At 41.2% G+C, this 16,860-nt stretch overlaps 1 protein-coding gene across 1 annotated transcript; it reads left to right on the top strand.

Moving 5' to 3' along the window:
• Window positions 1-1,227: 1,227 nt before the first annotated feature.
• Window positions 1,228-5,668, top strand: LOC119769331 (uncharacterized protein K02A2.6-like). The gene is made up of 4 exons (XM_038261342.1): window positions 1,228-2,235; window positions 2,291-3,319; window positions 3,392-4,855; window positions 5,090-5,668. Exons 1-4 carry the CDS (start codon window positions 1,372-1,374, stop codon window positions 5,666-5,668), a joined length of 3,936 nt encoding a protein of 1,311 aa, XP_038117270.1. The 5' UTR covers window positions 1,228-1,371.
• The last annotated feature ends 11,192 nt before the right edge of the window (window positions 5,669-16,860 follow it).

Genomic DNA, 16,860 nt, shown 5'->3' with positions numbered 1-16,860 from the left:
AGCCCTATTGACATCGTTGGTGCCAGTCGATCGGCCGCAGTTAGTTCTTCTCGGGTCTTCCGCACCGACCACCACAAAACACCACCGGACACGAGCCCCGCAAGCGCAGCCACTGGACAAAGATCACCGGGATAGGCAACAGGAATCGGCCGCAGTTAGTTCAGATCAAGATCTCAACACACGACTTCCGCAAACAACATCCGCTCATCATTACGACCTTAACAGGACAAAACCGCCAGACAACACCACCGAAAACAAGGACACCGAAGCGTCAAACGGACACTGCACCAGGCAGGAAGGAACGGCCTCTGGCGGCTGAAATGTTCTTTCAAATTCTCTTAAAACTGTTTCTGCAAACGCGAAAACTCAATCACTTTAATCGGTTCAACGGGGAAAAAACATTGGAAACAAATGTAAACAAACAACATATGGTTTGCTTGACTGTGTGGCGCAAGATTGACGTAGTCATAGTTGCATTTACCAAGGTATCGACAATAGGGTGGGAATGGAATAACTCGGGAGGAAGCTGAGATACTCAGAGTTATTCTGAGTTACTCCCAGAGTTTCTCACTGAAATGCCCTTGGAAAACTCCATGATTAATTATCACCAGCACCATCAGCAGCAGCATCTCGTGTTACCTAGACATTTTTTGGTCTCCACTCGCATTGACACTGTGGTGCCCATCGTAGAACCCCTCGGTGTTGTGTATTAGTGTGCGTGACATCCTGCTGTCTCTGCTGCTGTGAGTTCATTCCATCTTGACACGTTAGACAAGCACCACATAATGGCGATGAGAGGGATAATTTTTTAGTATTTTCTACTGTTATTTATTCTAGAATTCAGTTTAATTGTTGATTTTTCGCGTGCTCTATAAAGTGTTATCAGTTGTGTATAAAAATATCCATTAGGAAAGGTGAGAAAAGTCGAAAAATTTGTGATTTAAGATTGGCGTCATCGAGGCTTTTGTTTTGCCGTAGAGAAAAAAATGATGGCGTCGGTTGGGCCAAAAGCGATGACTTGCTGACTGTTGATGATTAGATTCATCGAGCGGGTGATGTCCATGATTAAATTCATGGAGGAATGATTGTTCATGATTAAATTCATGGAGGAATGTTTGTTCATGATTAAATTCATGGAGGAATGTTTGTTCATGATTAAATTCATGGAAGTTGCTTGCTGACGATTCGATTCGTGAGAAATTTTAAGTAATTATTGTAGCCGCTGATAAAATTCATCGCATGGAAACAATGATAGGAACTGAACGAATGTGACAGTTCTTGTGATAGTGACGTTTGACGACGATTCAAAGTTGATTTTGAAAGAACTGCTCTCGGTTGTTTACTAAAGGTGGATTTGTGTTCTACAGGGAAATGGACGGGGAAGAGCAAATGGACGGTGAACCAGCAAATCGGCACGTTGTGCTGCAGATACAGACTGCTTCGCAGTTTAACCCCGCAGCGTACAATCTCCCGCAGTTCAAATTCAAGCATTTGCCGATGCAGGAAGTGCGAAATGCTTGGAGCTTGTGGATCCGTGGGTTCGAGCGAGTCATGGCGGCGTCCGGAATAACGGCCCCTCGCGATAAGAAGATCCAGCTGCTAGCCATGGGAGGTCTCGAGCTGCAATGTGTATTCGATAGCATTCCTGGTGCTGATGTGGAAGACGAAGATGTGCCGGACTCGTACGCGGTTGCGAAAGAGAAGTTGAATAATCACTTCGCCCCGAAGCGACACGACAGTTTTGAAAGATACTTGTTTTGGACGATGAAGCCGCTAGACGACGAGCCGATTGAGAAGTTTGTGGAAAGAGTACAGCTTAAATCGGATAGGTGCTCTTTTGGCAGCTCGGTCCTGGAGAGTCGGCAGATAGCCGCTGTGGACAAAATCATTCAACACGCCCCCGAGAACCTCCGAGAAAAACTGCTGGCCAGAGAAGATCTAACCTTAGACGATTGCGTCAAGATCGTGAATTCCCATCAAGCTGTAAAGTATCAAGCATCAAGGATGAACCAAAACTCGACAACGGAAACATCAAACGTTCAGCGACTCTTCAACGAACAATCAAAACGATCGGCTCCAATCTCAAGGTCAGGTCGGCAAGATCTCAACCGCCGCTGTAACAGATGTGGCTACGATCAACATCCCGAGAACGGACAGTGCCCTGCAGCGAATCAAATTTGTTTGAGATGCCATGGTGTTGGCCATTTCAAGTCAGTCTGTCGTTCAAACCAAGCGGTATGTTTTGGTTACTTGTGGTAGTTCACATTTATAATAATACATACAATTTCAGGCTAAAAGACGACTACTTCCCAGCTCGTCTCACCAACACCAACCGTTCAAGCGATCGAGAAACGTCATGAAAATTGATACGAAGGAAAACATCGAAGAAGAAGAAAACGAAGAGGTTCCGGCTTACAGTGTTGGTGATGCCGACGAACTCATCGACTGCTGCGTTGGGGGAGTGAACATTGAAATGCTGATTGATTCAGGATCGAAGTACAACCTGATCGACGACACAACCTGGAGGCTCATGCGTGTACAGAATGTGAAGGTCCAGAATCTGCGAATTGATCGAAGCAAAACGTTCCTGGCCTATGGAAGGGTTCCCTTGAACCTGTTGGCAGTTTTTGACGCGGAAATTCGACTTGTTGGTTCATGCCAAACTGTGGCAGCTAACGCAACGTTTTATGTGATCGAAAAAGGCCAACAGCCGCTGCTTGGAAAGATCACAGCTCAACAGCTTGGAGTATTACGTGTCGGGTTACCCAGCTGTCAGCAAGATATCTGTAACATGACTACAACGAGCAATCCGTTCCCGCACGTTCGTAACGTTGAACTCGCCATCCCGATCGACAGGAGTGTTCCGCCGGTCATTCAACCCTTACGGCGATGTCCGATTCCACTGTTGGAAAAGGTGAAAGCTAAACTGGACGATTTGCTGATACGGGATATAATCGAGCGCGTGGAGCGGCCAACGTCGTGGGTGTCGCCTCTTGTACCGATACTAAAGGACAATGGAGATCTACGACTCTGCATCGACATGCGACGGGCGAACAAAGCGATTCAACGTTTAAATCATCCGCTGCCAGTGTTCGAAGAAATTCTTCCTCGAATTCGAAACGCCAAGTTCTTTTCGCTGTTGGACATGAAGGAGTCTTACTACCACGTGATGCTTGCCGAGGACTGCAGGGATATAACAACGTTCATAACCAACTGGGGCTTGTACCGCTTTAAACGGTTGTTCTTCGGCATAAACTGTGCGCCAGAGATGTTTCAGAACTTGATGGAAAGTCTTGTTCTCGCGGTGACTGGAAATGTGGTAAGAAGCAGAAATGTTTTTTTTTTCTTCTTCATGGTCATACGCTTCCACTTACTAACTTTTACTAACCAGGTCGGTTTCATTGATGATTTTTTGGTGTTCGGAGAAACAGAAAAGGAGCACGATGAAGCGTTAAAGGCGGTAATCGAGCGGTTGAATGCGTTGGGAATTCAACTCAATCATCACAAGTGCAAGTTCAGGCAAACGGAGGTGATCTTCTTGGGACACAAGCTTTCCGCACAGGGAGTGCGACCGTCGGACGACAAGGTGATCTCGATTTTGAACTGCCGTGTGCCTTCGACCAAAGAGGAGCTTCGGAGCTTCTTAGGTCTGGTAACCTTTGTGTCCCGATTCATACCCGATCTGGCAACCGCTAACTCGCCGCTTCGTGAGCTGATCAAACAGTCTGCTAAGTTCGAATGGAACCGTTCTCACCAAGAAGCGTTCAACACGATCAAAGAACGAATCGGGTCAATGAACTATCTAGGCTATTTCGACCCGAAGGACCGAACCTTGGTGGTAGCGGACGCATCAGGAGTCGGATTGGGAGCGGTATTAATCCAGTTCAAGGGACACCAGCCGCGAGTGATCAGCTACGCCTCGAAGAGTCTGACGGAGACTGAAAAGAAGTACCCCCCCATTGAGAAAGAAGCACTTGGCATAGTATGGGCTGTGGAAAGATTCCGTATTTATTTGCTTGGGATCACATTTGAACTAGAAACTGATCATCGACCATTGGAAAGCATCTTCACCAGTACCTCGAGACCAACTCTCAGGATCGAACGGTGGCTGTTACGACTCCAGGGCTTCAGATTCGTCGTAGTCTACCGGAAGGGTTCCGCCAATCTGGCCGACCCACTCTCTAGAATGGCTTCCCATGTCGATGACAAGCATTGGCAGGAGGAATCTGAGGTTTACATTCGTCGTGTCGTCTGTACGTTTCTTTCGACTCTAGGAAACGATTCGCTCGAGGAATTTGACGCAGAAACTGAACAGGTCATCAGATCGGTTCAGGTGGCAGCCGCCGTTGATATTTCCGAGGTGATTGAAGCTACTAAAAGGGACGAAGAACTATCAGCAGTGGTGGAAGCTATTATGACGTCGCATTGGAACAGTCCGAAGGTTAAGGCGTTTGCTCCTTTCCAAAATGAGTTGAGCTATGCCTACGGGGTTGTGATTCGCGGAGCCAAGCTTGTAATTCCCAGCGTTCTTCGTTACAGAATGTGCCAACTCGCGCACGAAGGTCATCCTGGGCAAGAGGTGATGAAGAGCCGATTGCGCGAAAGGTGTTGGTGGCCACTGATGGATCGTCAAGCAGTCAAGGTCTGCGACAGCTGTGAGGGGTGCCGTCTGGTACAAGTAGAAGCGCCTCCGGAACCAATGAATCGACGTCCGATGCCAGACAAACCATGGGTCGATTTGGCCATCGACTTCTTAGGACCGATGCCAACTGGGGAATATATCCTGGTCGTTGTGGACTATTACAGTCGCTACATGGAGTTAGAAGTGATGCAAAAGATTACAGCCCAGGAGACAGTTACGAGACTCAAGAAGTTGTTCAGGACATGGGGAAACCCGAGGACGATTACTTTGGATAACGGAAGGCAATTCATTTCGCGAGAATTTGGTGACTTTTGCCGAAGTATGGGAATCGTTTTGAACCATAGTACTCCCTATTGGCCACAAGCGAATGGTCAAGTTGAACGCCAAAATCGGTCTCTTTCGAAGCGGTTAAAGATCTCCAATGCGCTACATGGTGATTGGAAAAAGGAGTTGGACGATTATTTGATACTCTACAACAACGCTCCGCACTGCGTCACCGGAAAGGCTCCTAGCGAACTCCTGCTAGGTCGAAAGTTACGCCACAAGATTCCGCAAATCGACGATCTTAGCACACCAGTACTTGGTTCGGATTTTCGCGATCGAGACACACAGAGGAAGTTCGACGATAAAACGCGAGAAGATATGAAACGTGGGTCAAAACTCAGCGATATCCAAGCAGGTGATACGGTTCTGATGAAAAATCTCCACCCCCAAGATAAACTCTCCACAAATTTCGGCAAGGAGCAATTTGTGGTGAAGGACAAGCGGGGTTCGAACGTGACAATCCAATCGAAGGACACGGACAAATGCTATGATCGAAATGTCTCACACCTAAAGAAGATCGTAGAACCCGGACAGTCTGGAGACGACTCGGCGGATAGCTCAGAAGATCTGGAAGTACAACGGCCACTTCGTCATGCGTTTGGTCAAGGGGAATCGTCATCAAAACAGCAAACGGAGGGAAGATCATCGGAAATTAGAAGGTCCTCGCGCGTGGTGAAGCCGTCACTCCGGTACAGTCCGTAATGTTTGAGAAAACGTAAATCAACGCGTTACAACATTTGTTTAACTTGTATATATCATACTAAAATAAAGGAAAGGAGATGTGGTGCCCATCGTAGAACCCCTCGGTGTTGTGTATTAGTGTGCGTGACATCCTGCTGTCTCTGCTGCTGTGAGTTCATTCCATCTTGACACGTTAGACAAGCACCACAGACACTCAATGTTGTTCGTCACTTTTTATTTTGACTTTGACTAACCAACCGGGGTACAAACTAAAAAACAAAACAAATATCAAAAATTTTTTAGAGTTTTTTTTAAATAGGTCCTCTGGTCCTCTAAACATATCACTCAAAATAATCTAAGTGATTATTTTCCATATGGATGTTCATGCGAAATCTACGTGAACCTCAGGAGTCTTGGTTTTATCCATTTCCAACACACCAATACAGTCAAAAGTAACATCACAAGAATTTCACGTCATAGTTGCAGCCCTTTCACGCAGCCCCTACTTTCCAAGAATGTGGGGTGGGGGGGTTTCATTCATTCCTTCATTTTTTTGCTGTTGGTGTGTTTTGAAGAATGAAAACATGGAGTTGTGTATTTAACCTTTTATTTACAAAATTTGGGAATTTTCATGAACGCACATCACACAGCAAAAAAGTTCAATAACACAAAATATTTTTCTCCGACATCAGCAAGTTCCTCATCATAGGCGAATTGTCTACGATTCCGGCGCGCCTGCGGCTTCCGGGGAAGTCTTGAAGGGCAGTTTCGTTACCTTTACCTTCTGCCATTCGCGGCGACACATTCGTCTCCTTCTCCTCGGCCTTTTTTGATTCATGATTCCTTGGCTACCTTGATGGCCGATCCCGCTGTACTTTGTGCACATCCGGCAAACTACAATTGGCCACGATAGGGCACCGACAATCACGCTGGATTTTCTGAATCCGATGCCTAGAAAAAAAGAACACAGAAAATTATGAAAAAAAAGAAAGCAACAATGGTGCGGAAAATACTTACAAATGAATCTTCAAAAATGGGAAAGACTGCAAAATGAACAATTGCTCTGGTTCTTGAAACCCACAGCAACAGAAAAAAACTTAAACTTTGATTCCGTGCCTGACTGAATGTTTAGCTGTTGAGGATCACCAGCAGACTGATTGTCCTCAAACTTGCAGGCCTGGCTAAAAATTTTCAGACAGGAAAATCACGCAACCTTTCAACTCTGCTCATCGCGTGGCTCATCGTCGTCACTTTTCACCACAATGTTGCATGAAATGGTAAGTGAATATTTTCCATACCACTTTACTTGCGAATGTGACATGAATTTCATGCAAACCAAAATCATCTGACTTGCACACCACGCCTCCAAATTTTCAGGCATGAAATTCACGTATTATTTTGCTGTGTGAGTGTAAGCTGCGTGAAAATCGAGCAGAGGTGACATGAATGTAATGTGACAGTTGCATGACTCATGCAAAACGTTGTTTTCAATCGAAAATTGGTTGCCACCGGAATTTTCATGCAACTCTGTGGTGAAAGGTTTTTTGAGTGAATGAAACACAATAGCTTACATGACCTACACAGCTAAAAAATTAGTAATCCAGCTGCGTGTAAAAGACCTGGGTGTAAAATAAATATTGCATTATTTTATGCAATTTTATGTGATTTTACACCCTGAAATTTGTTGCCCTTCAGTATGGGAAACCTACTTGACTGAAATATCAAGCTCATATATGCGTTTATCTTAACAGATTTTCATCGGTCTGATGGCCGAGTGGGCTAAGCCGCCAGTCCTTACTGTTGGTGCTGGGTTTGAATCACGTCGGTTGTAACTTTTTTTTTGTGTTTGCATAAAAATGTACATGCAGTGTGTAATATTAAGTGTTTATTTTGACGAAGGTGATGTGCACGCTTTTGCATGCGATTTTACCATCGGATTTTTTGCTGTGTATAAACAATTATAAAAGCAATGAATCGTTGGGAGCACCATGCCAAGAAGTGTTGGTGCTCCGGGGCCCTCGAAGATCGGACAGAGTTTTTCAACAAATCGTCGCCGTCGTGCTAAATTGTCGTACGTGCATTTTGGGTCATTTTGTGCAGCTCACAATGTCTCATCTTTTAAACTTCACAGATCCCCAAAATTCGATTTCAGTCCTGAGATATTCAATGAAAACCAAAAGAGCTCCGAATATTTTTGTCACTTTTCATATGAAAGAAGTTTCAATCTTGTCGTGCTATCTTGTCACTCCCTGAAAATTGATGTAAGTGCGACAAAGGGCAAAAGGATTTCAGGTCAGAACGCGTTTGACGCACGTACAAGTTAGACTACCGTAAACATTTGTAATTATAATTCTGGACTCCAGCAACCAACTTTAACCAAACTTCTGGACAAGGCACAGAATGGTAAGTCAAACAAAACGTGTTTGTTATTGTTTACATTGCGTGCTTTCGTTTTTGTTTATTCAAGGTCAAACATTAAAACGCGTTTTTCTCGGAACGTCAAAATGGCGGGTGCGACAAGATAGCACGACGACGTCGAAATAATGCCTCAAACTAACTTGAAACATTCTCCACAAAATAAAGCTAGAGTGCCTGAATGTATACTTACATCTATTCATCTATATTCCTCCTCTAAATGACCGTTATCGAATCGTTACTAAAATGCGCCTACAAATATGCAGCAAATTTACGCTATTCATGCATTTGAGCTAAATTAGCCCTTCGATGTTACATTTGAAATGCAAGTCGCAAAAGGTGCCTGTGGCGATTTCCGTTGGTCCAGCAAACTCGAAATTTTAGATTTTATACGTTTACGTTTTTGCTAGGCAATGAAGACACAGCTCGTTGTTCCTCCTCCACGTATCGAATCGAATTTAGAATCGAAAGTTGCACATATCTACACACTGAAAAATGTATAAAATTGTAAGGTGTAATTTTAAAAGGTTGAGTATAATCTTTTCTATGATGAAATTTTATCTGACTGAATGTTTGGCCTTTTTAAAATGTTGGTCATGGTTCAAAAAAATTGAAACCTTTCTTTTCGGGAAGATCAGAAATTTTCACGAATGTTTCATATTTTAACATTGAATATTAGTTGCTGAGATAACGACATTAGAAAATTGGGGGGTTGCTTGAGTGAGACTTAGAAAACATCAATTTTCCTATTTTTAAATCTTGACATGGCAATAACTCAGCAACTAAGGGTCGTATCAACAAAGTTCAAAAAAGCAAAATATAGGGAATTTTCACTGCTTTTTCAAGAGTGGCAAATATGGGTATTAATTTAAAAAAATGAATAACTGAGTTTTTTTAAGTTACCTTTAAATTGCTATAACATGAAAACTTTGCACTTTAACAAAATTTCGCTTAAGTACTTTTTGATTGCAAATTCGATTTTACATAGAAAAATGAGATTGAAAAATTTTTGCGACCAGTATATCGATTTTTTGAAAAAATCAGTATTGATGCAAAAACTCGGTCAAGGATTTTTTTCCCATTCTGGAATTTTCTGAAAAGTTGTCATTTGATGTCTCCTTAAACATATCAGAAAATAGAAAAAAAAATAGTTTTTTTTTGCATATCAATTTTTAGTGTTGAATAGTAAACAAATCACCAAAAAATTTTTATCGTGTATAATTTTTTTCAGTGTAGTCCACACCTACAACTTTGCAAAGACACCAAATCGATCAAAAAATTCCTTCAAAAGATAAAGATTTTATATGGACAATCTAATTATGCAAAATGGCTTCTTTGGGCATACCGAAGGCACCAAAAAAGTTTCAGCCGGATTAAGAAATACAAAAAAATAATCGAATGACCGATATCTCAGAGAATTGATCAGTTTTTTAAAGGTCCAATAAACAAAATTTTAATTCAATTCAAATTAATTCGGGTTTTTTTGGTGAATAATTAAGTTATAATTAGTACTTTTGAAGTCCTTAACAGAGTTTTTGAGTTCCTTTCGGGTGAATGTCACATTATAATCCATTTTGGAGCAAATACACACTTACTGTATGGGCATGAAGTATGGGTCCCTAGAAACCCACCCTAGAAACGTGCACTTTGAATTTTTCGAAAATATTTAGATGGGGCCGAATTGGTTTTCTCTAAAGTGTTCAAAGAGAATAAGTGTTGTTCGCTGCTTCCACATATTGCATGCAATTTTTGCTTGTATGCAACAACGACGAACCGCCCTAATTCTCCATACAAACTCAAAACTTCATGCTTCCCCTCGGGTTAAGCTTGCGCAGTCATTTTTATAAATTTTTGCAGGTCAGTGTTAATAGACAGCAAAAAAATCCATCCTTACTAAAATATTTGATTGTTTTGAAAAAAAAAGTCAATCAGTTTGAATCCTAATTCTAGAAATTTTCAGTTGCTTTTGCCGAATCATTATTCAAATATTTCATGATTTGTAAACAAAATTTCCGCAAATTGGTTTATTACCTTCAATTTCTTTCCAACCAAAAGCCTGCAACGCGAGCAAAATCGTGAGTTGCTCGTTAGTGCGAAAAGTGTCGAGCTTTATATTAATAATTTTCCCTTTCGTGTTTCGTCCACTAAAGTCTGCTCGTTCTTGAGGGGGTTATTGCTGCTTGGTCCAACGTCTGTCTATTGCTTCATCCCTCGACGCGAGCCTTCAATACCGGCGGCGGGGACAACTTGGCCTGCGTCGTCGTCGTCGCTGCATGTGAGTACCTAGTAGAGTGGTTCAAATTTGATTTTTTTTATTCTTCATTTCGCGGGAGTACTAAGTTCAAATTTGAAATGGCTCAAGAAGTTTGAATTTTGGGAAGTGTGCCTCAGACTAAAACTCAGAACACCCGATCAATTTAGCCTCGTAATGAGAGGCGAAAAGTGGAATTTGAACCACTCTAGTACCTATTCATATCGGCTATTAATTGATTATTGCCTCACTTTTGGCATTCTTCTCGCGACTGCCCGCGACATTCGCACGTCATGTTTGGAACCCAACGGGGCAAGCAATCGTACGGGGGTGCTCTCATTAAACGCGTATAGCTGAAACACTCGACTCGTGAAATTGGGTGTCTAATTGATAGAATAAAATGTTTATGATTATGTAAAAAATATATCCCTTGCTGGGGTTATTCGATAATCATAGTGAACTGGTGCCGCCTGACGGCATAGTTGGATAGTTAAGTTAATTAAATAAAATAAAGTTTTAAAATGTCTGAAATATCTTACAATGTGACCACGTATTTTATGGATGACCCCTTAGGCTCTTAAAAAATGGCGTGCAATGTAGTAAAACATATGAGACCTAAATCAAAATTTCAAAAAACTGGTTATGTTGACTGAGTTTCCAAGTTTTTTTTTATCAAATAATTTTTGGATATGGGGTTAAATGTATCGAAAAGTCGATATTTACCGTGAAAATAAAATGGTGAAAGCTTAAAATTAATTATTGTTAATTGTTGTTTTGCCCTTTATTTTCTTGTGATATACCACAGTGCCTCTTCGACCACGGTAGAACTCGCCAGCCCAAAAACCGTCCGACCCGGCTATAGTCACTGTCGCTAGAAAACGGCACTTGGGCCGATTTGAGTTAGTGGTTCAACCCGGCCGGCCCACCGCATGTGCGTGCCACAACCACCACCAAGCTCTGCGCCAATCGATACCACATCCGAAACTCCACGAAAGGGTACCTTTAGGGGGGCTTACCTTAGAAACAGGTTTCCACGGCGGTGCAGCGAATGCGAGACTTCGACAGCTGCGCTGTGTTTGGGTTTTATGGAGCAGAATGTTGCAACCGTCCACGGCGGTTCTGCGCAGCCGTTTCGGATCCGTGTCGTGGCCGTTCAGATAAGAACGGGTAATTTACGGAGGCTGGCCGGTCAACGAATTTGAGACACGGCGGGGGGGATTGCCAAATATCCGACCAATGCAGGTCAGATATGCACGCACGGCAGGAAGTGCTGGCCGTGGAGAGGAGGAAGCCGTAGCACTGGTAACAGCAGCAGTAGTAGTAGTAGGTACAAGGTTGATCAACCTTACGAACCACAACCGGATTGACGGATTGGGGTGTTGATGTGTGTGCGGTTTGCGATTGGGGTGCATGGCTGTCAATGAACTGTGACAGCCTGTAACTGAAATATGATAGGTGGTGGGATTTATCATCTTTAATTGATTGGTGTGAAAAGTTGAAAATGAATTTTATTATTTAGGAGGTTGGAGAACTTAGTGAAGAATATATCAAATATTTTTCATCCATTTTGTATCGCATCGCATGTCTTTGTAGTTTTGTTTTGTTTCTCTATATAAAAAATGTTATCTGAAAAGTTGCAGCTGAATCCATCTGATCATTTGATGCAAGTTCAATTTTCACTAAAACAATGTTACCCGAGCAGACGGTAATAACTGAAACTAATCGCTTGGCCAGCACAGAGCAAGAGACTTAGACCGAGTAGTCCCAGGGTCGGCATTGCTACTAGGTGATTCAGGGGAGGTGACGGACAATCAGGAAAACTACGAATTTAAACTTTTTCACAGCACTTTATTGCGGGATCTTTGGGAAGTTGGAAGTGGTGTGTGGGTATGTCAGTGTGGGTCGTTCAGGGGCTATTCTTACCGCGCAAACTCAGCTGATGATCGCGCGCCGGCGACGTTCGGGCCGGCAGAGTGGCTTCCAGCCTCGACTCTGCGACGACGGGGGTTGTTTGCTGGCTGCGGCGGCTTGTTCCTGGCTGCGTTCGTCCGGTCCTTCGGTTGCCGGATGCAGCTTCGTTCGCCGACCTTCGTAGGCGGCTCGATTCTACGGCTTCGTGCCGGTTCCGGGTTGATGGACGACCAGCGGGCGTTGCTGGCTCCGACGGGCAGGCGTCTTCCCTCCTGGACTAATCGACAAGCCCCGGAGTCCACCGATTTGGGCTCGCCGAGAGGGGTCCCTCCTTTACGTTGAAGGCCAGCGGCCTGAGGGTGGTCGTCCTTGATGGTTATGGCGCGGGGAGGCGCCAGACGACGGGTTGGGGTCCTTTTACGTTTAGACGTAGGCAGATGCGCAACGCGACTTACAAAGCCTAGGCCGACCAATCCGAGACAGAGCGGGTACTCTCGGAACCTCCGGGTTCCGACGATGGCGAGGGCGATTGGTTACCCTCCGCTGGAGCACATCCGAACTGCTCGGACGCCTGATTAAAAGAGCCCGATTTTCCCCAAATCACGCTCTCTTGTCGATTCCCGAGTCTATGATTTCCCACCAATTTCCGTTTGACGTAAGTGGGCGCCGCCATGCTACCCCACAGGAAATTGATGGGCATCAGCCTCGTTCACACTATAAGCTTCGCCCCTTCGCAACTGGCGTAGAGTGTAATGTGGTGAATATGGGAAATAAAGTGTTGTGGCGAAGCTTATATTCGTCAGGATTGGAGCCAACGGTTACATAACTTGGGAATAACATTTTTTGATATTTGAAAATACTAGGCCAATAACATTTCATGTTATTTATAATAAAATGTGTTATTCGTCGTTATGATTTTTTTGTTATATTGACAAATAACATTTATAGTTATTCTTCGAACAAATCTCTGTTATTATTTTTTTGTTATTTTAACAACTAATCCGCTCATTCCAATAACGGTTGGAGGTATTGTTCCATAACAAAAAATATTATTCCAAAGTTGTTTTGGCTTTCAACCAATATCAGACCTATAACAAATAGAGAGCCTACCCGGGCAAGCGGTAATAACAAAATTCATGCCATTTCAATAACAAATATTGTTAAAGTAACAGAAAGTGTTATGGAATCTTCTTGAAAAATCCATTTTTACATAAGGGTTTCATAACAGTTTATGTTATCATAACAATATTTGTTATTAGGGACCTACATAAGGAAATGAAATTGTTATTGAAATGGCGTGAATTTTGTTATTACCGTCTGCCTGGGATATTCGGTTAACTACATTGTTCCCTGTACTGAACCTTGCTTTGTTCTTTGGATCAAAACCAATAAGACACCAAAGAATAGGAAAATTTTATAGGGTTCTGGAAAATTTTCTCTAAGAAGATGTAGAAAGTTACAATTCTCCACAGTAATTTGATTAAAGTTCCATACTAACTTCAGATCGATACTGGAGCAACTAAACCTAAACCAAATGAACTAAAATTTTCAGGCTAGCATCTGGGGCCCATAGTGCTTTAAAATTTCGGTTGATGCGCTCCAAATTATGCACATCTTTTTTTCCTTATATTTACTTGCCACCCTACACAGCAAAAAATCCGATGGTAAAATCGCATGCAAAAGCATGCACATCACCTTTGTGAGCAAAAGCATGTAATATTGTATGAGAAAACGTGTACACAAAAAGCATGTACAAAAGAAAAATAAATTAATTTTGACCATCCCAAAAATAGCATCAATCTGGTGAGAGTCATATCCAGATTACCAAGTCCGCGCCCCAACCATCTCGGCTATATCACCGTCTTGTAAAAGCTGTGTTCAACGCCGATGTACCAGAAGGTGTCCCGTACTTCGTATACTGAATTAACTGTATACGATGTATGGGAAACGTACAGGTACATCGGTGTTGATCCAACCAAATTCACAGTGGCGAGATAGCCGAGACGGTTGGGGCGTGGACTTGGTAATCTGGATATGACTCTCACCAGATTGATGTTATTTTTGGGATGGTCAAAATTAATTTATTTTTCTTTTGTACATGCTTTTTGTGTACACGTTTTCTCATACAATATTACATGCTTTTGCTCACAAAGGTGATGTGCATGCTTTTGCATGCGATTTTACACAGAAATTTGTTACTGTGTACCAATATTTTTCACGTTTGATGTTTTTTTTGTGTATTTTTAAATCTGGAGTTTTTTTTTTAAAAGGTCCAATAAACCAAATTTTCAATTTTTGCTTTTTGGGTGTTTTTTGAACCGCCTTGAGTCAGGGGTATTCAAAAACACCCAAAAAGCAAAAAAACAAAATTTGGTTTATAGGACCTTTTCAAAAAAAAAAAAAAAAAAACTCCAGAAATGATGCTTGTGGCTGCCTAGAGCGTCCAATTTCCTGCGGTTACGAAATTCTCGGGAAACGAAAAGTTGACATCAAATTTATCAAAAACTATTGTGTTTCTGCTTCTAAATAATATTTTGCAACAAAACTTCCAATAAACAACTCAGGTTTTAAAAATTTTCATGGTGCAAAAAGTGGAATAAATTAAACGATACATGTTTTTCATATTAACCCTCTTACGCCCTTGGTAGCTTTTTCGCTTTATATTATTTAATTTCAAGACAGCTCTGTTATATCTCGAATACTATTTATACTAATTACTATTATCTCTTGCACAACCCTCTTTGAAAACTTGATAGAGGATTTGCAGCAAAGCTAAAAGGCACATGTCGCCACCTATGAACAAATAGCGTAAACCTATGATTTTTTGAAAAAATGTGTTTTTTCCTTCATAATCAACATTTTCATTAAGATTGATGCAGGGAATCATGAGAAATAAGCGATTTTGTTCTTCAATCCAGCAGAGAGGACTACGATTTTTGGCAAGTAACCTCATTTTGGCGCCACCTACATTTGAAACACAGTCGCGCTGCAAAACCTCTATTGATATTAATTCATTTTCATCCAATTTGGCACGGTAAACAACACAAAGTTATTTTTTATTCTGAAAAACAAAAAAAAAGGCAAAAAGTAATGGTACAAAAAACCAAATACTATAAAAAACAAACATAAACTAAACATAATAGGCATCATAAACTCTTCAAATAAAACAAAAAAAAAAAAGTTCTTTTTTATCGTATGGAATTTATTTTTGCGAAAGTACCTTCGAATTTATATCACCTGGCAATTATTTTTCCATACCGGTGAAATCGGAATCACCTCTGGCCAAAACGCAATTTTGCAACGCACTCAACCGTCACCTTTATCTACCGCGTTATCCCCAAAGTCAAAGAGACCCTCGGGCAGTCAAGTGATTAGCCACCGAGTCTACTTTACAATGTCGTCTGTCGTGTGTTATCTCGTGACAATGAGAATGAGTATTTTTCGAGAAAATCGAATTTTAGAGTTTAATGGTGAATATTTTCAGGACTACAAATAATGCAGTCAAACATTTTTAAGCAATCGGTTCGTATACTACCGTTAAACAAACGCTTTAAGTTTCAACTGATTTTGTTAGAGCGTCCAATTTTCAACAAAATTTTAAATTTATTGAGAATTCCTATAATCCCTATTCTGATTAATATTTTTCACCGAATTTGTATTGGACAGCAACTTTAATGTTCAAAATATGTAATTGTAAGAATCATTTAATGGCTTGACTTTCTGTTAAAAATCACACAACTTCAAGAAAAAAAATTATATTATAATAGCTGAACTTCCAATCCTATGATTTATTGAAAAATCTTAGGTTTATTTCTTTGAAAATACTATTTTATATCAATGTGAATCCATCCTCCACAAGCATAAAAATTGTTTTACTTGCCTGTATGACCAGATTTAGTGCATTTAAATATATTATATTTAAAATTTTTGTCTCCCCCCTTCAATGTTGGCCCGAAAAATCAAATCAAAATTTCAATGGGAATTTAAGTGCAATCAGCGGATATCAATTAAAAATGCATTCTCCTGCGTTTTTAATCATTTTTGGCATGTTTGGGTTGATTTAAACATCTTTGGAATTTTCAAAAATTGTCGATGTTTATCATCGCAAAAAGTTTTTTTTGCTGAAATTTTTGTTTTCGTCAAATCTTACATTTTTTGAAAACTAATGATTGCAAAACATCTGTACTCGTGTAAAATGCATTTTAAAACACCTTTTCCATGCAAATGTTGAAACTATGGCTTGTTATTTCAATATTTATATTTTTATATTTTTTTGCTCTCCGCCTCCCTCGACCGTGGTCAGAATGAGGGAAAAAACCTTTATAAAGTATTGGCATCGGCCTTAGGATAAAAGAATAAAACAAAAAAAACCATACTTGAATTAATTCTTCTAGAACAAGTATCACTTTCCAAACTCCTGGTGTTTTTTGTTCGATTTGTTTTCATGAAATCGGGCTTCCATTTTTTTTTTAAATATTCAGCTCTCTAATTTATTTATATTATACTAAATCAATTTAATCCAATTTGACAAGCAATTCGTATGAAAATAACTACACAAATCCTAATTTTGCTCTTGACGGGAAGGGGTTAAAAGAGATTAATAATTTATTTTGTTGAACATTACATCACACATCAG

This window comes from Culex quinquefasciatus, chromosome 3 (assembly GCF_015732765.1).
Source record: "Culex quinquefasciatus strain JHB chromosome 3, VPISU_Cqui_1.0_pri_paternal, whole genome shotgun sequence".
Taxonomy (NCBI): domain Eukaryota; kingdom Metazoa; phylum Arthropoda; class Insecta; order Diptera; family Culicidae; genus Culex; species Culex quinquefasciatus.
Note: the sequence above shows the minus strand (reverse complement) of the source record. Positions and strands in the feature narration are given on the sequence as shown.

What these genes read in the sequence shown, in the direction of transcription:
- LOC119769331 (XM_038261342.1), top strand. Translation starts at nt 1,372, where the DNA reads ATGGACGGGGAAGAGCAAATGGACGGTGAACCAGCAAATCGGCACGTT. An exon ending in TCTGTCGTTCAAACCAAGCG is followed by an intron (nt 2,236 to 2,290) that starts GTATGTTTTGGT and finishes ATACAATTTCAG; the next exon opens with GCTAAAAGACGACTACTTCC. An exon ending in TCGCGGTGACTGGAAATGTG is followed by an intron (nt 3,320 to 3,391) that starts GTAAGAAGCAGA and finishes TTTACTAACCAG; the next exon opens with GTCGGTTTCATTGATGATTT.